At 44.3% G+C, this 25,430-nt stretch overlaps 1 protein-coding gene across 3 annotated transcripts in view; it reads left to right on the forward strand.

The window, feature by feature from the left end:
* GDAP2 (ganglioside induced differentiation associated protein 2) overlaps positions 1-5,044 on the forward strand; it is a 51,580-nt gene extending 46,536 nt beyond the window's left edge. For all 3 annotated transcript variants that reach the window (XM_032773627.2, XM_032773629.1, XM_032773628.2), the window contains 2 exons: positions 2,355-2,498; positions 4,323-5,044. In XM_032773627.2, the coding sequence (XP_032629518.1) occupies positions 2,355-2,498; positions 4,323-4,370 (192 nt within the window). In that variant the 3' untranslated portion in view covers positions 4,371-5,044. The remainder of the gene's footprint in view (positions 1-2,354; positions 2,499-4,322) is intronic.
* The last annotated feature ends 20,386 nt before the right edge of the window (positions 5,045-25,430 follow it).

Genomic DNA, 25,430 nt, shown 5'->3' on the forward strand with positions numbered 1-25,430 from the left:
TAGACGCAATGCTGCGCAGTGAAGTCAGTATCCGCTCCTCCTCCCTCTCCACCCTCCCCGGTGGTAGACATGCTAATAGGACTAGTAAACGTCTCCCATGAAATCTCAACATGTTGACATCGGATGGGCTCCCAACTGATATGCTGGTAATTACATCCCAGTAATGAGGACAGAACGGACTAATAACCAGCTTCTCCATAGCAACGGGGGGCTTCATCCCCCTCCCTTTGCCTGTGTAAAGAAAAAGAATTCTGTACTCTGGACTGTCATTATGCAGCCAGCATGCTGGGCTCCTCTCCCCCACACCGCTTATGTCCTGTGGACTATATCGCGCTGAGGCTGCCTTCCCCCTCATTTTTGTCACTAAAACACTCGAATAAGTGGTTTCTTATTCCTGCATTTCTTTATTATTCATGCACCACATGGGCGGACACTGCCATGGGTATCCCAGGAGGTTGGTGAGAGGGAAGCGAACGGGTGGGTTAGTTTGCAGGGGCATACCCTTCTCTGTGAATCACCTCGATAGCATGGAGCAGCTGTGCTCTGAATACACTGAGGTGCCTCTTAAACACTTGCCCCTATATTCTAAGGGCAGACTGACTCTCATTTTTAAGAACCCATAAGCGGATCGGGATTGATTCAGTCAAAGTGAGCAATCCCAATTTAGCTTTTGTGTTGCGCCCACTTGGACAGATTATTCAGCCAGGGCATTCAAATGATCAGCAGCGGACAGCTTAACAGAGGAGGAGAGATAACCGCCATCTCATTGCCAGAGTTTTCTCCGGCCATAGACGGGTACAGACGACCGGTCACGATCTACTGCTATCATTGCAAAAGCAAAGTGAATGCTGCTTTGTAGCGCATGGAAAGTATCGCTCTCTCTGTCCGAGCATCCAATCACACATACGGTGTCGGGAAAAAAAAAAAAGTCTGAACGGCCGCTCCAGATGGTTCCGTGCTATTGCGTTCTGCCAGGGCAATCCAGGAAATAAACTGGCGCGAAAGGATTGTCAGCTGATGTTTTCCCAGAGGAAGGAATGACATAGACGACAATTTACCAGAACTACCGACGGACAATAATGATGCAATACCTTAGGAATTGCCAAGGGCAGGGGAGACTGCGGGAAACTATGGGATAGCTACGGAGAGCTACCCACCAATGCAACGCTTCAAGACTTCAGAAATCGACGTTAGCCTCGGACCATGGACGCACAACGCCGAATTACTGTGCCTAGTGTGGCCGCATGAAATCGAATTTATAATATCAGTTTTATAAAACCAATTTTAGCTAATTCGATGATATCCCGTAGTGTAGACGTGGCCATAGTTACTGTGTGGGTTTTGTAGTCCAGAGGGAATTATGCTTTATATTCAATCCATAGCTGAGCAAGTAGAATGGCTGACATATTGCAAGGTGAGGGACGAAATAGCCGCTGGACTAAAAGTTTGAGACATGGGGAATTTTTTACCACTAACAAATTACCATATTCAGTAGTGTACATACACACAGATCTGTCTCCTCCAGTCAACAGGGACTGGACTTACTATGTGTGTTGGAAGAATAGGATGTGCTTTGGTGCCCAAGTGGGAAGATTGGTTGAAGCCAGTTTTACGTTGTGCTCTAAAAATGTGGTTTGAGATCATCCTCTTCTCTTCCCTTCCCAGAAATCATTTCAATATATGTAAACCAGTTGCCCACACTAATAGGCATTAACAAAACAACACCTGGCTGGTAATTCCTTATCTGATTTACATGGGGAGGACAAAGCTGAGGTAACTCCTCTACATTGTGTCCTGTTACAAAAAGATCTGAAGGAGAGTCAAGGTTAAGGCCTAAAATTAAGACTTGCAGGTTTTGGGCAGCAGATGTGAGTTGGGTCTGATGCCATCTGAGCAGATGTAGTGTATAGGAAAGAGGGAAACAAATACCCAGAACAGAGAGGATGTATCTATCAGTGGGACAACTGAAGGTGTCACTTTTTTCTAAATTGCTGTAGGAAAACTAGTGCTAACAGGCATTAAAACCAAGGCAAGGAAAGAGATTGATCTGAGTAATCTGAAAGTGCAGAGTTTTGGAAATAGCAGAATGGGAAGGAGTAAATAGACACCAATTCCGTGCAGCAATACCGGGGTGTAAAATTAAGAAAACGGTCAGTCTGGAGTTTGAAGCACTACTCTGTAGTGCAAGTAACAGCTTGCTAGACTAGCAATTGAGATGGAGTATTCTTGTTGTGTGCTCGCAGTTACAATGCTGAAGCTTGCTTGATTTATATGAGTACAGAATAATATGTTGAACTTGAAGTCTCAGAAATTGGCATCAGTTTAATTCTCTTTTTTTTTCTTTCTGTGTTTAGGTCTCAACGTGGTTTTTCACAACCTTTACCATCTCAGGGCTAAAGGACAAAATCCACTATGTGGAAAACCTTCAGCAATTGTTCACAGCCATACCCCCAGAACAGATTGACTTCCCCCCTTTTGTCCTTGAATATGATGCCAGGGTAAGTGGCTTCAGGTGATAAGCATCTGTTTGTGCTCTCAAGTGCAGTTGTTGAATATCTTACTGCATTGTGAAGCAGACTGGAACAAGTCATCTTCACCCTCTTAAAAGGAAGTCTAGATGGTTTGCTGGGGAGACTAACAGCTCTTTTTGAACTTCATAGAAACAGTCGTTGTCCCATATTAGTCTTTTCTACGTCAATCTCTGAGGAGAGGGTTTGGCCCAGAAACAGCCCTTAATTCCAGTAGAGGCTTCTCTTATATTTTTGTATGTAAATTAGGGACACCACTCTTCGCCTAGCCAAGGACCACACCAAGTTTTTATTAAATGAAGACAATTGTAGCCAACATAATCAGTAACCTAGATGGAGATGCAGCATGCAATACTCCACACTGATCTGAGCAGCCTCAATTGCGGACCTGTAGTCCTCATGGGCCCACACCTCCATAATGAAGATTAGGGTCATTATGGTCTGCTTTTCTTGGGGAAGAGCAGTGTCTTTGATGAAGCAGATTGTGTCCATTAACTTGAATGCAGAAGCATGGCTCGTCTGTCTCTCTTCTTGAATCCTGGGTGCCCTACAGATGCAGATCTTAGAAGTATTCACCTCTTATTCTCTCTGCTTGCTTCTCTCCCTCATCTTGCTTCTCTCCTGACAGCCTCACTAAGCTTTCAGTTTTCCATGGTTTATCGAGTAGTTATATGGTGCTATTAACAGTTATCTGTAACATTCTAAAACCTGACGCACAGAGGATTGTTGCTGTCTGCCATCCCATGCTGTTGGAGCTGCTTTGTGTCTTGTATTGTTTCATGGCCTTCAAACTTTGTTTCCTTTTCCCAGCCCCAAATTAACACATACACCAGGGTGGGCAAACTACAGCCCGTGGATTGGATCTGGCCTGCGACCTGTTTTAAGCCGGTCCACAAGCCACACCACACTGCTCGGCCCCGCTCCGGCCGGGCACTGGGTCGGGGGCCAGACCACACAGCTCGGCCCCTCTCCAGCTCCTATGCACCCCAATGGGAGCTGCAGGGGTGGTGGCTGCAGATGGAGCAGTGTGCAGAGCTGCCTGTCCGCACCTCCGCATAGGTGCCGGAGCAGGGACATGCCACTGCTTGCAGGAGCCGCTTGAGATAAGCATTGCTCAGATCCTGCACCCCTGGAGCTTCTCCCCAGCCCTGATCCCCCTCCCGCTCTCCAAACCCCTCAGTCCTAGTCCAGAGAACCGTCGCCCACCCCAGAGCCCGCACCCCAACCCCAATGTTGTGAGCATTCATGGCCCACCATACAACTTCTATTCCCTGAAGTGGCCCTCGGGCCAAAAAGTTTGCCCACCCCTGCCATACACACATTAGGGAAAGGGAGGGGAGAGGAGGAACAGCTCTTGGCTGTCTTAGTCCTTTCTTCCTCCTGGATTTCTCCCCCAAAGTGCAGGACAAATGTGACTGAGCATCATTCTGATCCAAATTTGCCCTCACTTCAAATACAGAGGAACAGCCACTGCATGTGTCTGCAGCAGTGTACCATCTTGAGCTGACCTTACTGGCCACATTATACACTGGCATTTTCAGTCTCAACAGGCCATGGCTTTGGTTTTAGGCTAAAGCAGCTGTGATCTGCTGTGTTCAAATCAGGAGCAAGCAGTTTTCAGGCTCCCAGCAAGTTGCCAATGTCATTCTCAGCGGGGTGAAGTTTGGATGCTACTGTACTTGGATATGAGAGAGGTGGTCAAGAATGTTTAATTATGCCTCCTTTTCATCCATCAGTTGCATGCACTTGAGAGTTGGAGACACATTTAATTAACTTCTCATTCCTTTATCACAGGAAAATGGGCCTTACTGTTCTTCTTATCCCTCGTCCCCTGACCTGTGATCTACAGCCCTGCAATACTGCTGGTTTCCCATGGATCCGATGACCTGATGCATGCCAATCCCATGTGCATTTGTCCATGTACAGAATTCAGAGAGAGGGTTTTGCCCCCCAACTCTCTGGTATTTTTTTACTGATAAGATATTTTCAAGCACACAAGCAATTGGAGAACTTTATGCCACTGTGAACTGTACTACTATTTCAGATCTGTTTATCCAAAGGAAAAGTTGATTTCAGGATCACTTGGTGGATTTTATTTTCTTCTTCTTTTGGAAGGTACTGAGTTTTATGCCTGAATTGACTTTTTTGCTCTCCCAGAAAACGATCAGAGATACTTTAATCATGTTTTTACTTAATATTGCCTGGTTCCAGCTCCATTTATAATACCTTGTTTTATGAATGATATAAAGTACCAGCCTGACACTGTATTTCATCTTATGGTCTATGCTTCAGTTCCAATTATTTTCGCCTTCTGTTAGTGCTGATTGTTCTAGTGATGACCTGCAAAAGTAACTGGAATCAGGAATATCGCAACCATGGAGTGAGGAAAGCACTGCGCCAAACGAACTCTGTGGCAGTGTTTAATACCATAAATGCTATAGTCCTTGTCTGTTTTCCCTGGAAGATGTGATGCCATTGCTCTCCCATTAAGAATAAAATTGAAAAATATGTCTGCATCTCTCCTGTAATTCTAGGTATTTGTGGTCTCTCGTCTTTCAGACAGACAGATGGATAAATGTTGTAAATGAATGCCATCTGCTTGACACTGCAGCCAGCACTCTAATTACTCTTGTAGGTATTAAAAGATTCAGTGATGCAACTTCTGTTTTCTTGAAAATAGGCTCTGGGAAAAGACTCTACTCTCCCTCTCATAGTGTCCCTGTTACACGATCAACTAGCTCTAAAAGCTCTGGCAAGTAAAGCTTTAAACGTTGACTTCCCAGGAGTGTAAGATTGGAGGTCCAGCATAGCGCACACAATCCATGAAACACTTACAAAAGTGGGGGGAGATGCTATCTCTTTAAATACATCTGTGATGGCAACTTCCAGTCACTGCACACCATGACAGAGTCCCTGTCGGACATACTTTGTGCACAAAAGTTTGTTTTGGGAGACTGTGGGGTTCTCTATTCCCTTTTAAGTAGCTTCCTTGCACCAGTGAATAGAGAAAAGAAACCTAATTGTAACTGTTCCCAGGCAAAAACCATTTTGTATACTAAAAACAAATTCCTCTTTCTGTGTTTTTGGACCCTCTGTCCTTTCAAGACAACACAGGAATTGTGGGGGACTTTGATCATCTGGTGAAATGTATGAGAAGGTTAGCAATTTATACTGCATTCTAAAATTCCTCTGCACATTGTTTAGACATGAAACTGTCACTGAGCTAATGCAAGAGGTAGACTGCAGTCACCCTTATTGTTAGAGATGATAGATGAAGTAGCTAGGGCTGTGGTAGTTATGATCAATTTTGACTTGTCTCTTTTGGACCCTTTAGTCTGTGTTGCTGCACATCACGATTTACTTTACAATGTTCAGTTTGTCACTTCTGCAAACTAGGATCACAGCCTTCAAGTTCCTCCAGTGATACCTTCTACTTGTGCCTCAGAGATGGACTTCCAGAGTGTGTGTGTGTTGGGGGGGGCGGATCTTAGGCTGCTCTTCCCTCTGTCCCCCCAAAATTCACCACCCGACACAGAAAACTTTTAGTCTGTGAGATGGATATTTCGCATATGTAGCAATATGTGAAAAATAGGATTTTTATAGTGGTACCTACTTGGGAACATTCATGCCTTGCTTGGAATCAGAATGATCTCTGTAATAATATATAGCACTTAGATGGTGCTTTACAAACATTAAGGCCTGGTTCCACAAAGGGACTTAAGCATCGCAATGCTGAGCATTGTGGAACCTAGCTTTTAGGTTCCTAGAAACTGACAGGAACAACCCTACAGTCCATAAAGTCTGAGTTAGGTGCCTATGCTTCAGTACAATGAATGGGAAGAGATAGACATATCACAACGTGATCTACAGAAGCCAGCAAGCTGGGCAGGGTGCTACATAAATTAGCCAATGGGAGATGCTGACAACAGGGCTGTGTGCTAAGTTCCATCCCCTCTTGGAAACTGGCACCTAAGTCCAGGCTTCAGGGAGGCACTTGTCTCTGCTTAACAATCCATGAACGGAACCTGCTGCTTGCTGTCAGGCAGCTTAGGCACCTAATTCATTTCTTGTGGGGATGAGTTAGATGCCTTCCTCACTTCACACAAATCAGCCAGAGGAGGAGATAGAAGTGGTGGTGGTGGTGCCCCCCTTTTATAACTTCTAGTCCAATGGTGGTTATTGAATTATTTATCCACTGTGGAGCAGAGTCAATAGGAGAGACTGAGGGAGCACTACACTGGAATATCCCATAGCTTAGTGCAGTGGTCCCCAACCTTTTTTGTCTGGCGGCTGCGAGACAATGAGCCATGGAGAACCGTGGCGGCGTACGAGCGTCAGCCGAAATTCTGCCGACAAGCAGCAATGTCAATAGGCATCACTGTTGAAATGCCACCAACAAGCTGCATCATCCAGAGGCGTCACTGCCAAAATACCACTGAAAATCAGCGGCATTTCGGCAGTGACACCTCTGGATGACACGGCTTGTTGGCAGCATTTCGGCGGATGCTCATCTGCCGGACAGTACACGAGCACACTTAGACGCCCCGGCACTGTGTTGGGGACCTCTGACTTAGTGGTTAGAGCATGAACCTGAGAGGGAGGATTTGAACAGGGGTCTCCCTTCTCCTCTAGCAGAGGCAGGAATTGAACCTGGGTCTCCCATATCCCATGTGAAGCTTCTACCCACTGAACTAAAAGTTACAAGATGGGCTTCTGCTAATGCCACCACCAGATTTTGAATGGGACCCAATCCAGTGGGCAGCCTTTGAGTACACCTACCAGATCAGGCCCCACCTGCGACTCAGATGGCTGAACTCCTGTCTTCCCCTGGTTTGTGAATTGTTCTGGGGCTTAGGCGGGAGATAGGTGACCAGACACCTGTCTCTTTTGCCCTCCTCTGCAGGTCACTTGCAGGTTTAAACTAGTGTAAATGGTGAATTCTGTGTAACTTGAAGTCTTTAGATCATAATTTGGCTTCAGTAATTCAGCCAGAGGTTATGGGTCTATTGCAGGAGTGCTGGGTGAGGTTCTGTGGCCTCAATGTGGTGGTCAGAGTAGATGATCACGATGGTCCCTTCTGGCATTAGAATCTATGAATCTGAGGCAGCAGTGTACATGCCCAAAGGCAAAAACTTAAGCCTGATCTATACTTAAAATGTAGGTCAACATGGCATAACCCAAAGCGCCACAGCTAACCTAGCCCCCATTGTAGATGCAGCTAGGTCGAGGGAAGAGGGCTTCTTGGGGCAACAGAAAAACCCTTCCATTGTTGTTTATACGATGAGGTTATGCTAGTATAGCTGTGGTGCTATAGCTATGCCACTCTAGTCCCTTTAATGTAGACATGACCTTAGGCATTTGTGGAACTTACTTAGGCACCTACAGTATTTGGCAGGAGTTTTGTGGATCACAGTGAAGCCAAAACTGGGACTTTGGGTGCCTAAACTGGTGACTTAAATGCCTAAATGTGGGGTTTATGCACCTAAGTATCTTTGGGGCTCTGGGCCTAAGTACTTACTTCTCATACATGCATGTGCCCATTGAGGTAGGTAAATACTGTTATCCCTGATTAGCAAATGAGAATCTGCTGCAAGATGTGAAATCATTTAGGCTGACACAGCAAAGTCAAGATCAGAATTAGGAGTCCCCAGGTCTCCTCTTGATGCAAGGACTTTGCCTTACCTTCAGGGGTGAAAGTAATAATAAATTCTTACCGGTATGGGGGCTGGATCTGGCCTCCTGAAGGGGCAGGGCCTTGGGTAAAGGGGACATGGCCTTGGGCAGAAGGGGCATGGCTGGAGGGGTCAGCCTCCCCCAGCCAGCTCATCGGTGCTGCTTGGCTTCTGCCGCCCAGGACTCCGGCAGCAATTTAAAAGGGCCTGGGGCTCTGTCAGCAGCCGGGAGCTCCGGGCCCTTTTAAATTGCCGGTCCCCGGGGCAGCTGCCCTTTTGCCTCCCCTGTCAGCGGCCCTGCTGGTAGGGTCCTTACTGGCAGGGCTGCCGATGGGGTGAGGGAAGGGGCAGCAACTTTAAAGCACTGCCACGGCAAAGAACCTTCCTTAAAGCGCTGCCATGGCAGCGCTTTAATGTTGCTGCCCTTTCCCCTCCTCCCATTGGCGGCCCTGCTGGTATGGACCCTACTGGCAGGGCTGCCAAGAGGGAGGCAAAAGGGGCAGGGATGTTAAAGCTTTAACATGGGCTGCGTACGGGCTGGTACCAGCTTCATACCAGCCCGTACCAGCTCACTTTCACCCCTGCTTGCCTTCCAATTGTAGAGGTGTAAGTATACTGCTGGGGCTCAGTGAAACAGCATGCTGTTGATGCTGCATTGAGTCTTTTCCCTTGCTGTGTCCCTTTGGCTCATAAGCTGTGTTTATATTGTCCTCAGCATTTCAATACGTGTCAGTCACTGATGAAGATGTTCATTAACTGGGGATTGTTGACAGCACTTAATATGCAATTTCTGATTGGTATTTCAGTAATACTGAGTGTGCCTCAGGGCCTCTGTTTTTCCTGTGGCAAAACTGCTAAAATCCAGAAATTCTAGTGCAACAAAACTCTGGGAGTTAAGAAATGTCTTGCTTCCTGAGATACCATTCCGTTACAGCCCACTGAGCTATGCTTTTTTTTATTCGCCTTTCAATAATTGTGAAAATCCGCAGTACTCTTGATACACCACAGCCACTATTGCCTGTATGCACCCCATTCTTAGCCCAAGCTGTTTTACAGCTGCCCTCACACAGCAGCTGTTTATAACCAACAGTGAATTTTCAGTGTCTCTAATAATTTGTGTATTTTTCCACCCCAGTTAACCATCTGCTGTTTTTCACACCCATATCTCTATCAGGAGGGCTGTAACTCATCTCTGCTTAATAGGCAGATTTAAGTTAATTCATTCACATAGCGTTGTGAAAACAACTTTTTTCTGCTTCAGCAACTTAAAAACTTTTCCAATCCTCTTGGCTCACAGATGGCTCGGAAAGGCAAGGTGGGTGAGGTAACATGTTTTATTGGACCAACTTCTGCTTGGAGTCATGCAGTCCTGAGTACTGTTCTGAAGGCTCTATCTGCATATTTCTATACAATTCTAGTTCGATAATCTAAAAAAATGACCTGGCTCCACCGAACTCAAATATGCCCCCACAGCATTTGCTAACCAGAAGGGAGATCTTGGTAATATGCACCTCTTTGTGAATTTGTCCCTTGAAATACTTCATTTAAAAAAAAAAAATCGAGTCCTACAACCTTGTGTACTCCAGGTCAAGCGAGATCTAAATTGCACAGCACGAACACTGCTCTCTACCATGGCAGCTTAAATATTGTGGCATTTTCAGATACTTCTTTTAAAATGGAGATTTATTTTATTGAATTAAACATGCTAATGAATAATCCAATCAGTAAAGTAGTCAGAGTGTTGTTTGATATTAAATCTACTTTTACACTTCCCTCAAGCTTTAAATTTTCAATGCATGCACACTTTTGTACTAAAGAAATACCTTAATTGTAGATGCTGTCTGGGACTGGAGTGGGAGCTAGGGTAAACTGGGCAGGGGGCAGATAATTTTTGACACTTAGGAAGGTGGGGGAGGCAGTTGAGGATTATAGGATAAGCATATTAGTTGGACGTTTCTGCTTCAAATTATCAGCAATGAAGTAGTTTTGGAGTCAATGCCCTATTGAAGTCAATGAGACAATTCATACTTCATTAACTTCTTGCTTCATGCCTTCTGCAGATGCATGGCATGGCTACATGGGGAAATTTACTAGCATAATTACACCCCTATAATTATACTGGTATAGCTCCCTATATAACTCTAGCAGTATAATTTTCCCTATGTAGACAAGCCCTTAGGAGACAGCATTGTGGCAGTTACACCTGAAGCGTATCTGTAAGGCTTTTATCACAAACAAGTGCTGCAAACTGAATTATTTTAAATGAAACCTCAGATTTTGGAGCACAATTCTGTAGCAAGGAGTGAATTCTGCAGTCACAAAATCGCAGAGTACATGGTGATCTGCTCATAAATGTTTATCATCCATTGTCTATACATTTATTTACCCGTTGAGATTTCCCATCCTAACTGGGTAGATACGATTTCCTTGATTATTATATCTTAAGAACTCAGTGCTCTGTTCTCAGAAGGAAACTCCTAATATATAAGAATGGTCATAATGGGTCAGACCAATGGTTCATCTAGCTCAATATCCTGACAGTGGCCAGTATCAGATGCTTCAGGCAGAATGAACAGAACAGGGCAATTATGGAGTGAGCCACACCCTGTTATCTAGTCCCAGCTTCTGGCAATCTAGTTTAGAGTCACTAAGCATGGGGTTGAGTCCCTGACCATCTTGGCTAATAGCTATTGATGGACGTATCTGCCATGAACTTACCTAGTTCTTTTTTAACCCAAGTATACTTTTGGCCTTCTCAACATCACCTGTCAATGAGTTCCACAGGTTGACTGTGTTGTGTGAATCCTTATGTTGATTTTAAAGCTGCCACCTATTAATTTCATTGGGTGACCCCTGGTTCTTGTGTTATGTGAAGGGGTAGACGGCATTTCCCCTATTCACTTTTCCACACCATTTGTGATTTTATAGACCTCTCTCATATCCCTCCATAGTTGTCTATTTTCTAAGCTGGAGTCCCAGTCTTTTTAATCTCTCCTCATATGGAAGCTGTTTTCTACCACTAATCATTTTTTGTTACCCTTCTCTGTACCTTTTCCAGTTCTAATATATCTTTTTTAAGATGGGAAAACTAGAACTGCACACAGGATTCAAGATGTGGGCATACCATGGATTTATGTAGTGGCATTATGAGATTTTTTTTGTATCTATCCCTTTCTTAATGGTTCCTAACATTCTGTTAACTTTTTTGACTGCCGCTGCACTCTGAGCAGATGTTTTCTGAGAACTAGCCACAGTGAACTATCCAAGATCTCCTCTTTGAGTGGTAATAGCTAATTTAGAATCCATTGCTTTTGTAAGCATGTTTTTCAATGTATGTTACTTTGCACTTACCAAGATTGAATTTAATCTGCCATTTTGTTGCCCAGTCACCCAGTTTTGTGAGAGCCCTTTGCAACTCTTCAGATATGTCTTCACTACCCTCCGGATTGACGGGTAGCGATCGATTTTTTTTTTTTTTTTTTTAATCGCATCTAGTCTAGATGCGATAAATCGACCCCCGAGCGCTCTCCCGTCGACTCCTGTACTCCAGCTCTGCGAGAGGTGCAAGCAGAGTCGACAGGGAGCGGCAGCAGTCAACTCGGTCGACTCACCGCGGTGAAGATACCACGATAAGTCGATCTAAATATGTTGACTTCAGCTACGTTATTCACGTAGCAAAGTTGTGTAACTTAGATCGGCCCAACCCGGCCCTCTCTTCTCCCCCCTCCTTCCTTGCCCACAGTTTAGACCAGGGCTTAGTTAAGTCCAAAGCTGATTGCAATCTTGAGTCATTTTGTATTATCTGCAAACTTTGCCACCTCACTGTTTACCTTTTCTAGATCATTTGTTTATGTTGAATAGCACTGGTCCCAATACAGATCCTTGGGGACCCCACTCTTAATTACTCTCCATTGTGGAAAGTGACCTTTATTCCCACCTTCTTTTTCCCTATCTTTTAACCACTTACTGATCCATGAGAGGAAGCTTCCCTCTTATCCCATGACTGTTTACTTTGCTTAGGAGCCTTTGGCTATCACTGTTATTTCACTGGAAGGCCATATCTAGGTAAGAGGGCCATTCTAGCAGATCCATACAGCATACTGTATGACACTTCTCATGCTTGGATCAGAAGATTGTTTTTAATTTCCACTCCCAGATGTGGCCTATATTCCAGTCATGACACCTTGATTAGGGAGGTTGTTAGGGGAGCAGGGCTCTTCTCTACCTGTGTCTTGATCAAGTTCTCCTGTCACTGTTCAGAAACAGTGTCCTGGACTATATGGTGTTTCTTATTCAAAGCAATTTGAAGGCCTTTTGCTGCATGGCAATTGCTCAATATAGAACCGCTATTTCACTTCTCTCTGCAGTCCCTCTATTGCCAGGATCTAACTGGATACTTTCAGATGCAGCAGATACCAGAAGGTGCTGGACAGAAACAAAATGTTCTTCTATACAGTAGAATTTGGGCATTTTAATACAGATTTGTCATTTAAACTAAATTCTCAGACTTTTGGTGTCCTCCATATTCACCTCTATTAAATATCTAGTCTAGAGCACCTGACCTTTCTGGCATCTGCTCCTCTTTATCATCAGCCTAAGACTTTGGTGGTAGCCTGTCTCCCTTGCCTTATCTTCATGAATTAGGGCTTAGCTCTGGTGTGTGACTGAGCACTAAAGTGTCTGCAATGTTGCAAATGTCACACAAGAGATTAGCACCCAACTGCTGAGGCCAGGCACTCTACATGAAATTAATTTGGATGGCTCTGCTGTGACACAAGCTGAGGTCAACTGGTCCACTTTGCTGATCTAGAAAATGAGAGAATGGCGAGTTATTACCATTCCCTGTTCTCCTCGGCATCCGGTCTTGAATGTCACTGGAGAGAGACAGGTCTTGATTTGGAGTTCACTTACATCATTTTAACTCCATTAAGTACCGTGCACCTACTCCTGATTCCCAGGGGTGTCAGTGATATCAGAATCAGGCCCTGTGACTTGTTAACAGGAAAGTATTATAGTGTTAACCCTTAAGAAACTGACTTGTTCCTAGGAAAAAGAACATGAGGGAACTATTTTCCCTAAGTGAGAGAGGAAGGTGGGGAGATGCTAGAGGAAGAAAGGTTTCCAGCAGTGATGAAGTGAGATGGGATGCTTGCCCAGTGTGAATCCTGCTGCTATTAGCCACCCTCACTAGTCTCTGGCCTACACTTCCAGAGTGACGGATGTTCAGCCTTTCTTTTGGGTCTGCCATGAAAGCTTCTCTGGGGAATCGATAATGTGGAGGCAATCAGTGCGGTTCTGGTGTGATAAAGCATGCAAGAGGCTTGGAGGGCAGCAGCATACTTGTCAGATGAGACCTTTGGAAAAGGAGTGACTGTGGGGTGTGTGGAGCTGTGCTGTTGAGTCAGGGCGGAAGTGGCAGGAGGATTAAGAGTTGAGGGGGAGGGGCAGGAAGGTAAGGAGACTTTAAACATAAGTGGACTATGAATTCCACATCCTGAGACTTATCTAATGCTGATAAGTATCAGGACGTGGAATTGTCTCCAAGTGGGGAGCTCTGTCACCTGGGAAACTTAAAAAGGGTCTCTGTGGGGAACAATCTTGCAACAGTCTTCAGGTGATAGGGCTCCTCTTCCTTCTGTTAGAGGTGGGAAGGGTTAATCCAGTGCACTACAACTCATAGAAAACACCATGAACCCAGGCCCTCCGCTACACAAAGTCCAGTTACTGTGAGCACCAGGTGTATTCCTGATAAAAGAAACTCAGCTACTCAAAATGTAAAATTTGTATGAAAATCCTTAAATGATAAACTGTCCACAACATGTGAAACTGCTGAAAATGCCAAGATTCCTAATCCAGTGAAGACATGGCTACAGCGGGGTGCCTCAGCTGGAAGAACACAGTGTACAAGAAGAAGAGGAAGGAGATTGTATCAGATGATACAGAGTTGACTGCCATATGAACATATGTTTTTAATGTGCTAATCGGATCCCATTTGAAGCCTTTCTAAGCTGGGCGTCCTTTGAAAACCAGATTCCTCATTCCAAGGGGACAGGACTGGTTGCAATTACACTGCAGTTAGTACAGGAAGGTTATTAGTTTTGCTGCTGTCAAACTTCAGACACTTCACCAAAACACTGGGGAAAAAAGAGTAAGAGTCTCCTTTCCATAGAGAGGTCAATGGTGGCTTCCAGGCACAGGTTATCTGCTGCAAGATCTCAACATCTGCTTTAGCATGGGTGCTCACTTCCTCTGCCATGAGGTATGCGTGGGCTCTCTCTCCTGGTGTGATGCTTGCATGCCCCTGCACGCTATTTGGGGTGCTGTTTACTCACTCCTCTTATCTGGAGAAAGCTCAAATGGCCACCCCGTCATTGACAATGAAAACCACCAAGAACAGCAAATACAGGCTCCTGGTGGCAGATCCATCCCAGTAATTGAGAAGACTCATAGACTCGTAGGTCAGAAGGGACCAATATGATCATCTAGTCTGACCTCCTGCACAAAGCAGGCCACAGAACCCTACCCATACACTTTTATAACAACCCCTAACACATGACTGAGTTATTGAAGTCCTCAAAATTGTGGTTTGAAGACCTCAAGCTGCAGAGAATCCACCAGCAAGTGACCCATGCCCCACGCTGCAGAGGAAGGCGAAAAACCTCCAGGGCCCCTGCCAATCCGCCCTGGAGGAAAATTCCCTCCCGACCCCAAATATGGCGATCAGCTAAACCCTGAGCATGTGGGCAAGACTCACCAGCCAGCACCCAGGAAAGAATTCTCTGCAGTAACTCAGATCCCATCCCATCCAACATCCCCTCACAGACCATTGAGCAGACTTATCTGCTGATAATCCAAGATCAATTGCCCAAATTAAACTATCCCATCATATCATCCCCTCCATATACTTATCAAGCTTAGTCTTAAAGCCAGATAAGTCTTTTGCCCCCACTACTTCCCTCGGAAGGCTGTTCCAGAACTTCACTCCCCTAATGGTTAGAAACCTTCGTCTAATTTCAAGTCTAAACTTCCTAATATCCAGTTTGTACCCATTCGTCCTTGTGCCTACATTAGTACTAAACTTAAATAATTCCTCTCCCTCCCTAACGTTAATCCCCCTGATATATTTATATAGAGCAAGCATATCCCCCCGGAGCCTTCTTTTGGCCAGGCTAAACAAGCCAAGCTCTTTGAGTCTCCTTTCATAAGGCAGATTTTCCATTCCTCGGATCATCCTAGTAGCCCGTCTCTGAACCTGTTCCAGTTTGAATTCATCCTTCTTAAACATGGGACACCAGAACTGCACACAATATTCCAGGTGGGGTCTCACCAGCGCCGTATATAACGGCACTAACACCTCCTTCTCCTTGCTGGAAATACCTCGCCTGATGCATCCTAAAACCGCATTTGCTTTTTTAACAGCCATATCACATTGGCGGCTCATAGTCATCCTGCTATCAACCAATACCCCAAGGTCCTTCTCCTCCTCCGTCGCTTCCAACTGATGCGTCCCCAACGTATATCTAAAATTCTTATTATTAATCCCTAAGTGCATGACCTTGCACTTTTCACTATTATATTTCATCCTATTACTATTACTCCAGTTTACAAGGTGGTCCAGATCTTCCTGGACAGTATCCCGGTCCTTCTCCGTGTTAGCAGCTGGAACTGTTTTAAGAACAAGTGGCTGTGTGGTCAGCCAGCCATCAAGAGGGTAAGTAGCAGCCTGATCTTACAGTTGATCTGTCTACATTCTGAGGTTTGAGACGTGCAAGAGAGCCACAAAGGACTAGTGGCTGTAACGCAACTCTACCGCTTCAGGCTGGATCTGTGCCCTAGAAATGAACCAGGATAAGTACTAAAACTGCAGTATGTCCACTTTAGCCAGGCTGGTCCTGGTGCAGTTTTGCTGTGCAGCCACACTGGCACCATATTACACAACCACAGTTACACTGCCCGCTGGGTACTTCAGCAGTTTCCAGCACAACAACCTGAAGCAGTGAATTATGGAGACATTTTGAAATGCATTTGACAGCCAAAGGGAAGTTTGGGAGAAGAGCTCAAACTCTCATGAGCCTATGACAAGTTTGTGTGATTCCCAGGCACTGGCACTATTTCCTAAGCCTTTCCTCAAAGCAGAGGTCAAGCTGACCACTTCACTCTTGCTGTTTGCTCAGCAAGCAAGGAAAAGTGGTTTCAAGGTAGCTTTGGTGAGGTGATGAAAACTGTTCCAACAGTAACACAGCAGAATCAGAGATCAAGTGATACCAGCAATCAATGGGTTTACTGTTGCAATTGCTATGGGAGGTGTGGGGCTGTTCTGCCTAGGGAGTGGAGAGAAGGAGGGGATAGAGACCATCCTTCAGGATGGTTGCTAGATGAAGCATTGCTTCTGAGTCCAGGTTTCGACCACAAACTGGTCGGAGCAAGTCCAAGCTGCCTCAGTGATCTCTGAGGACCAGCTCCAAGTGAGCTTCTAGGTGGGAGCAGGGAAATACGCATTGCCCCAGAATGGGATAGCCAGACTGCAGCACTGACTCTGTTCAACCATTGTAGACATAACTCCTGAACTCAGCTACAGTGATTTGGTATTGCTGCTAGATTTCATTTCAGGCATTTGCTGAGTGGTTGGCAGCAGGGCACATTCTTACATATAGACCTGGTGCGTTAAGATGTGGGGAACCAAAACATAGTAAGATGCCTAGCTTCTTTAGGGTAGGTGTGGCCCCTGAGATCTGGCTTCTGTACTCTGCACTGCCATAAGCGTCCTCTGTGACCTCTGGCATGCAGGACCGGCTCCAGGGATTTTGCTGCCCCAAGCTGCCAAAAAAAAAAAAAAAAAAGCTGTGATCGTGATCTGTGGCAATTCAGTTGGAGGTCCTTAGCTCCGAACGGGAGTGAGGGACCCTCTGCCAAATTGCCACCGAATACCTGGACCTGCCACCCCTCTCCAGAGTGGCCTCCCCAAGCACTTGCTTGCTAAGCTGGTGCCTGGAGCTAGCCCTGCTGGCATGAGATTTCCGCTTTGATTCTCAGTTATCCTATCTATGCAGTTAGTTAATGACATGTCTCTTTCATCTGTGGGGTGAGGAATGGAGTTGCTCGCTGAATGATGTTGAATGCAGAATTCTATCAAAGCTCTTCATTGGAACAGGTGATCCAAACTTAAAACCTGTCTATGCTTCACTTAGGCAAGGGACTGTTGGGGGCAGGAATACAGGAAGGAGGAATTATTCCAGATTTTAATGTGCCTCTTCGCCTTTGAAAGGGAGCTGTGCTGCTTTGGAGGTCAGCAATGACAATTTCTCCCTTTAGTGAGCTCAAGAATGAGTGTGCATGCACAGTGTCTGCTCTACTGTCTGCTGCTTCTAGTGCAGGCTGGTAAAGCAGGGACAAACCCTCTATTACAAAATCACAACTCTACAGTCCCTGTGTGTTTTCTCCATTTTTAATTGGCAGAGAATTACCTTAAGCTTTCAAACAAAAGGCAACTTTTATAAACACTTTACTTGGCCTGATCTTAAGTGCCTCTTGCCTGCGTCACCATCAAAATCTGCTTCTGTTTCCCATTTTGTGGTGTAACGCAAGTTCTTTTGGCAGAGGAATGCAAGAATCTACAGAACGCAGTTCTAACCAGTAATGTATGGACTTGGGGCTCTAGCAGGGGCAATGCCTCAAAGATAAAAATAATTAAGAGCAAAAGTGTTTGGGAGGAGAAATTAAACACAGAAGAGGGAAGAAAAAGTGGAAGGCATTTAAAACTTTTTTTACTTGGTGTCCAAATTCCTACACTTATTAGGCACAAAAAGGCTATTCAGTTTTAAAAAAATCTTGCTTAAGAAAGGCCATCAAAGCAACACCAAAAAAATGCAACAAATACAAACAATAGGAGGTAAATCCAAAGCAAAGAGAATCAATGACTAGCTCTGGCCAATAGAGTTAAAGTCAACAAGATGAATGTTTTTGAATAAATGAGGGGGAAAGGAGGCCTAGCAATGGTATCAAACTGTTACTAGATGCAGATGGCAAAATTGTCAATATAATGCAAGCAAGCCAAAAGTGTTCAATAAACATTCCTGTTCCATATTTGGAACCAAGCTGGATGGGGCATCTATATCATAATTCAGACACTGTCTTTTTCCAGAAGTAACTGAGGAAGATGTTACACAGCATCTACTACAGATGAAACTTTTTAAATGAGCAGGTCTGCATAATCTGACTTTTTAAGAAATTGGCTAAACTATTGATTTGATTTTTAATAAATGTTGGAATACTGGTAAAGTTCCAGGGGATCGGGAAAAAAGCAAATGTATCTGTATTTTAAAAAGAACAAACAGGATTGCTCAGGTAACTAGGCTGGTTAGTTAGACATCCATCCTGGGAAAAGTCGTGGGACAGCTGATGCACAGGACTTCATCCATAAAGAGTTAAAGGATGGGAATATAATTAATCCCAGTTAATAGGGTTTAATGGAAAATAGGTCTCATTTAATTTCATATTGTTCTAACAGATTAGCAGTCTGAGAACATTTGCTGTGTTGCAAAATATAAGTTGTTTGATTTAGTACCATTCTCATATAATGGTAACAGCAATACCAATAGCATTGTCATTAAAACACCAGCACCATATGAAATAGATATAGTACATGTTGACTTGATTAAAACTGTGTAACTGATAGATCTCAAATTATTCTTGTAAAAGGTGAGTCTTTAACAGGGAGGGTATTTCTAGTGAGATCCTCTAGGGAGTTGTTCTTAGCCCAGCTCCAGGCGAGCTGGAATGAGGGGGGCCAGCTGGTTCTGGCCCCACTGCTTTTAAAAGTAGGAGAGCATAGCCCTTTTTACCGGTCTTAAGGACGAGCAACAGGGAGAAGGGAGCGGAGAGGAGCGAGTAGGGAGCGGGGCCTAGGAGAAAAGGGTGGCACAGGGGGTGCGGTCACATTTCAGGTGCCAGTGGCCTCCTCACTTTTAGGGAATTTCTGTAGCCCTTTTCCAGCTCTGTTCAATATTTTTATCAATGATCTAAGAAGAAAATATAAAATCAATGCTAATAAAGTTTGCAGATGGCACAGACTGCTGGGTGGTAAATAATGACAAGGACAGGTCTCTGGTACAGAGTAATCTGGGTCGCTTGGTAAACTGGGGAATAATCCAACATGCATTTTAATACAGTCAAATGCAAGATCATAAAACTAAAAATATATACGTATGGGCAAGAAATTACTCTGATAAAGACTAGAGGTCGTTGTAGATACCCAGCTGAACATTTCCTCTCATTATGGTGATGTGCCAAAAAGAATTAATGTGACCCTTGGATCTATTAACAGAGGAACATTGAGCAGGAGAAAGAAGGCCCTGTTGCCTCTATAGGTGGTATTGGTGAGACTATACTGGAATACTGTGTCCAGTCCAGGCATGCGTGCTTTTAAAAAGACATTGGAAATACTGGAGAGAACTCAGAAAAGAGCTACAAGAATTATCTGAGATCTGGAAAACCTGCCTTCTAGAGAAAGACCAAAGAAGTTCAATCTAGTTTATCTAGTTAACAAAAAAGATCTATTGTAAATTAACTTGGATTCAACTACTGCTGTTGCTCTGTAATTTCCTATTTTTATATTGATCAGAATTTGGTTAAGGCAGAAACCCCAACCCTACCTCCACCTCTCTCTGCTGTCTTGAGATATTCTTGGGGAAATGAGAGCCATTATACTGGTATACTTGCCTGCTGAAGTGCATCTCCCCTGCAGTGTGTCCTGATGCAAAACTAGAAGTGCGTTGGCTGCATTCTGAGAATAATGGGGTTGTTGCTGTGTCTTTGAAACAGATAAGAGTTGCAGCTCCGGCACCAGCAGTTTAATTTTATCGTAACCACAAAAAGTTGTGAAAAAACAATTCCAGCAGGTTCTGCAATGAGGCAGTAAACTTCAGTTCTCGAGAACTGAAAACTGGGCCAAGACAGAGATCTAAATGCTTCCAAGCTGCTACCTTCGTGCATCTGACGAAGTGGGTATTCACCCACGAAAGCTCATGCTCCAATACGTCTGTTAGTCTATAAGGTGACACAGGATTCTCTGCTGCTTTTACAGATCCAGACTAACACGGCTACCCCTCTGATACTTAAATAATCTTGTAACACTTCTCGAGTGCAAATCCTGTAATCCATCATGTGAGTTCTGCCATAGGACTGAAGAATTAGCTGTCTCATCCCATTGGGTATCCATAGTTGCCCGCCATCTGATTAGGACAAGAGGCTGAAGGAATGTATTAGGGTTAACTATCCACGCCCTTGTGTCTTTTGCTGTTCACACAACAAACATAGTAAAGAAACACCTGGGCACAGTGGGACTCAAATAACTGTGTTTAATGTATGTACACAACATGAACATAAAAATGGCCGTACTGGGTCAGACCAAAGGTCCATCTAGCCCAGTCTCCTGTCTTCCGACAATGGCCAATGCCAGGTGCCCCAGAGGAAATGAACAGAACAGGTAATCATCAAATGATCCATCCCCTGTCGCTCATTCGCAGCTTCTAGCAAACAGAGGCTAGGGACACCATCCCTGCCCATCCTGGCTAATAGCCAACATGCAAGGCTTTGCTGCTATCCACACTGCTGCTCTGGCTGGATTTTGGTGGCTTCTAAAACACAGACCATGGTGAGTGCCAGCAGAGGGCTTACAAACTATTTAAAGGAACACTACCCTATTCCTATATGCTACAGTTATCGGCAGTCACTTGTACATTCTCCCTGTAGCTGCTGCAGCTTCTGATTAGAAAAGGGTTCTGTAACTTTCTACTGTGGTTTCATAAGGCTGCCTTCTCTCCTCTGATACCCTACCAGGGGCAGGACTGGTGGTTAGATGGGCCCAACACTACCTGGGGCCTTTGTTCACTACCCTTGGAAGCTATGACTCTTGAAATGTGGACTATTACTGTTAATCTCTGGAAAATAAGGATACTTCAGCGGCGCAGTCTTTGGCAGCAGAAGGGGTGGATTTTAGTCTTTGCCATGTTGCTTAACTCATAGATATGCAAATAGCACCATGTTCCACCGTCTGTCATCTTCCATGTCTAATCAATGTCCGATTTTAATATAATTCAAGACACTATAACTAAGAACCACTTTTATTCTGAATAGCTTCCATAATGGATGCACTTTGAATTTAATTAAAAACTCTGTCCCTTTAACACCACAGCAGCTTGTACAGGCCTAAACTGAAATACCTTAATAATAGGTGTACCATGGTTTCTGACATGCTTCCTGTACCCCTGAAGTCTGTGATTACTGAGCCATGCAATGAGACAGGTGACTACATCAACAAGTAATGATCAGCTCTTACCAGCACTCCGTTGTGTCAGATCCTTATTACATGGTGTCAGAAGTAAGCAAAATCTTGGCAAAAAATGGACCAAGTGAAGCCTTTTGATTCCCTGAGCCTGGGAGGGAAGTTGGCAGAGAACTGCAGGAGGCAGGTCTAGCACTTGCAAATTTTCCTGGAACTCAATGGCATTGCAGAGACTAGAGAGCTGCCACAGATGCCAGGCCAAAGGCCTTGAAGATGTATTCCAGTCAGAGCATTAAGGGGACTGCAAACTGCTAGACATGGTCATTCTGAAATGTCGAGATTAGTGTGATCTACATTTGGATGTCACTTGGGAAAAGTACATTTTCTTTACAAGAAACTAGTGGCTAGGTGAGACGATTATACATAATAAAGCTGTTCCACTTTTTATGAAATACCTACATACTTAAATATGCATTGGGCCAGTGAAAGAGAGATTGACTCTCTATCTCAGTGGTTAGGGGGACTCAGCTGGGATATGGAAGAGATGGGTTTCAGTCCCCCTGCTCAGTGCATATTTAATTATAGCTTCAACAGGAGAGACTGAGCCAGACCTATCCCTTAGCCTAGTGGTTAGAGCACTCCCCTGGAAATGGGGAGCTCTAGGTTCAAATGCCTTCTCCACATCAGGCAGAGGGGAAAATTGAGCCTGGGTCTCCTACATCCTCTAATCACTGGGCATTGTTTTGTGTAGCGCCTGATCTGGTAGACAGCTTCTGAGCATGACTACCAGAGCAGGCTCTGCAGGCAAGATAGTGAAGGAAAGGCCGCGTCTGAGGATCCTACAGGGGCTTAGGCATGAGATAGGCGCACGTGTACCTAGACTGAGTCAGCTTTGCACATGCTCACTGGCAGACATGCTAAGTGCCTAGGGAATGTAGGGGCCCACAGAGTTAGCTGAACCACTGAAGCAAGGTTTTGAGGATCCAGATTTTGGATTGAGTCACATAGGCAGTTAGATGCCTAAATCCCTTTCTGGATCTAGCTCCAAGTTTCTTGAAAAGGTTAGCTTCTGACACTGAAGATAAATGAACAAAAAATAAATTTCAAAATAAATAGTTGGACTGAGTGCAATGTAATTACAACTGTAAACAAAATTACTGGTGACTACCAAGATTTGAGATTGAATACCAGACATGTTATGGGGACAAAATGAGTCTTTGTGACCAAGCCACACAGCCATTACCTATATGAGGGACGGATACCACTCAGAATTTGAAAGAGTGGAACAGGAAGAGTGGAACTGTGTGTGCTTGCAGATGATCAAATGGGTGTGTAACTTGTATACAGATCAGGATGGAAAATACATTACTAAAGAATTTGATGATGTGTTTAATAGACAGGGTTGCATGAAGGCTATAATAATCATATTTTATAAACTCTAACGGGCTGCCAAAAATGCATGCACAAGCCATTAGCACTGAACAATAAAGTGAAAACTGAAATTGACCAGATGATAAAATTAAATGTTATTGAACAAAGAGCCCAGCAGACTGAGTTAACACTGGCCACTGTAAGAAAACCAAGCAAGTTATGGAATGTTATGGATCCAAAAGATTTGAATAAGACCATCAAACAAAAGTGCTATTTTACCTTCTGAGAACAGCTAAGAAGGTTGTGTCTAGACTTCAAAATGCAAGACTATTTTCAGTTTTTTACATAAGCCAAGTGTTTTGGCAGGTCCAACTCAATAAAAAAAGTGCAAATTACTGGATTGTTTACTCCCCTTTCGGTAGCTATGTTTAGGTGACTACTCCTGGGGGGATTCTGCACCAAAAAAATTAAAAATCTGGAAAATTTTGCGTACCTTATTTGTCAAAATAATGCAATATAATCACACCAGTTTCAATTGTTTTGGTAATTTATTTAAACTACAATACAGAAAAAAGTCACAATAACTATTCAGCATTTCCTAAACACATGAAAGTTAAGTTACAAACACTTGGTAACTAAGACCCTGCATTCCAGTTATAATCCTGGATTTTCATTTAAATTACATTACAGAACACCAAACAGCAAAAAAAAAAAAAAAAAAAGAGAGAGAGAATGTCATTTTAAATTGCTCAGACTTTCACACATGAAAGTGATACAGTTTTGCTAATCATTGTCCCGGACGTGGCTGGGTACTTCAGGAAGTACTTGGTTCTGATTGTCCTGAGATTTTATTCACTCTTTGGAAAATGTTTTATTTGCCCTCAAAATCTTTTTTTTTCTTAATGGGTAAGTAAAATAAATCCTGAGCTGTAATCTAACCTTATTGTGCCACTTCAGCACAGGAAAAAAGTGAGAAAACACATAGATCTTCCTAGCTGAGGATTCCCTTGTTGTTATTTATAATAAGGCTCATTTACATCACTCTGGCAATGTAGAGAACTTAAAACTTTCACAGGATTTTATGCTCCTGGGGGAATTGACTGAGAATGGGAACAGTTAGCTCACAATAGAAATATTAACAATGTTAGCAAGCTGCTACATTTCTGCCTCAAAGAATGAGTTCAATTAACTCAGGCAGAGCTGCTACATTTGTGCCTCTAAACTGCCTTGTGCATAATAAAAAAGGCTGCAGCTGGGAAAAGCTGGGCTGTTGGGGAAAGCAGCCACAGCTGTGGCCAGCTTAATCAGGGCCCAGCTGGTCCTTATAAGAGGGCTGTGGGCCAGAAGCTAGTACAGTGACTCTCTCTCTGGCTGGCTTCTGAGAGGGAAGAACCTGCCTGCTTGGGAGTTACAAAGGGTACCTAGGGTGAAGCAGTGGAGCTTCAGCCTAGCAAAACCCCAGGCTGCAAGCCTTGTCAAAGGCCTACAAAAGGTACTGGGGCAGCCCATAGATAGGTAGAGGTAGCTAGTCCATCCCCTTGCCAATGATGAGTGGTTTATAGACTGCTATCTGCCTCAGGCAGTGGGGCTTAGATGGTGACTGGCAGTAGCCACTGAGGCAAGGTGGGGATAGAGGGTTGGGGGTTCCCCTGGGTGGGGAGACCCAGATTGTGGGTTATGGCTGGGGGCAGAACCTTGACATAGAGGGGCACCAGGGTCTGGGAATGAATTGGGGGCCAGTGGCAGGCAAGACACTGGTCTGCAGAGGCGCTCTGTGTTGGAAGAGCTAATTCCCTAGATGATCAGCAGGATGCACCATGCTGGTGAGTCACTGCCCTGCCACAGTTGGTCAGGAGTGTGGAAAAATACACCATGGACAACATAAATTTTACAGACAGAAGCACCAATGTGGACAACACTGTCAGTGGGAGACATAGTTACCACCACTGCTTGGGGGTGGTTTCAAAATAAATAGCTGGATTTCCCATTGGCATAGAGCAGCTACACTGGAGACCTTCCAGTGGCACAGCTGCAGTGGTACAGCTGTACTGTTGTAAGGTCTGTAGTGTAGATGTAGCCTAGAGGTGAAAACTTAAAGCATTAAACCCCTATGTGGGCGTTCTTATTCATCAGTAAAGCGTCCTTAGTCTGCTGTAGTTGGAGGATTACAGCAAACCAAGGCTTGACTTCTGAACAGAATGTCCATACGGTGGTTTAATGTGTGTTAATTTATGCTCAAACTTCACACTTCTGGCTGATTTATCTTAACTCTTCTGAGTGTCCCCCTGTAAAGAAGCCCTCGGTAACATCACAACTTGGTAAAGAAAGTCTTAAATTGAACAGGAACCAATGCCAGATTGGGTTGAATGAATGTAGTTACGTAAGACATGAGCTCAGTGACAAAGGAGTTTGAGACCCAAGAAAGATGGAGAGAATTGTACAAATGGAATGACCCCCCCCCAAAGAAGTTCGGAGATCTAGTAATCATTTAATTTTACATGTCCAAATTAATCCCTGATTTGTCACAATTTGATTCCAATCAACGTGCTACTTAATCATCCCACTGTTATTCTTTAT

Source organism: Chelonoidis abingdonii, chromosome 1 (assembly GCF_003597395.2).
Source record: "Chelonoidis abingdonii isolate Lonesome George chromosome 1, CheloAbing_2.0, whole genome shotgun sequence".
Lineage (NCBI taxonomy): Eukaryota > Metazoa > Chordata > Testudines > Testudinidae > Chelonoidis > Chelonoidis abingdonii.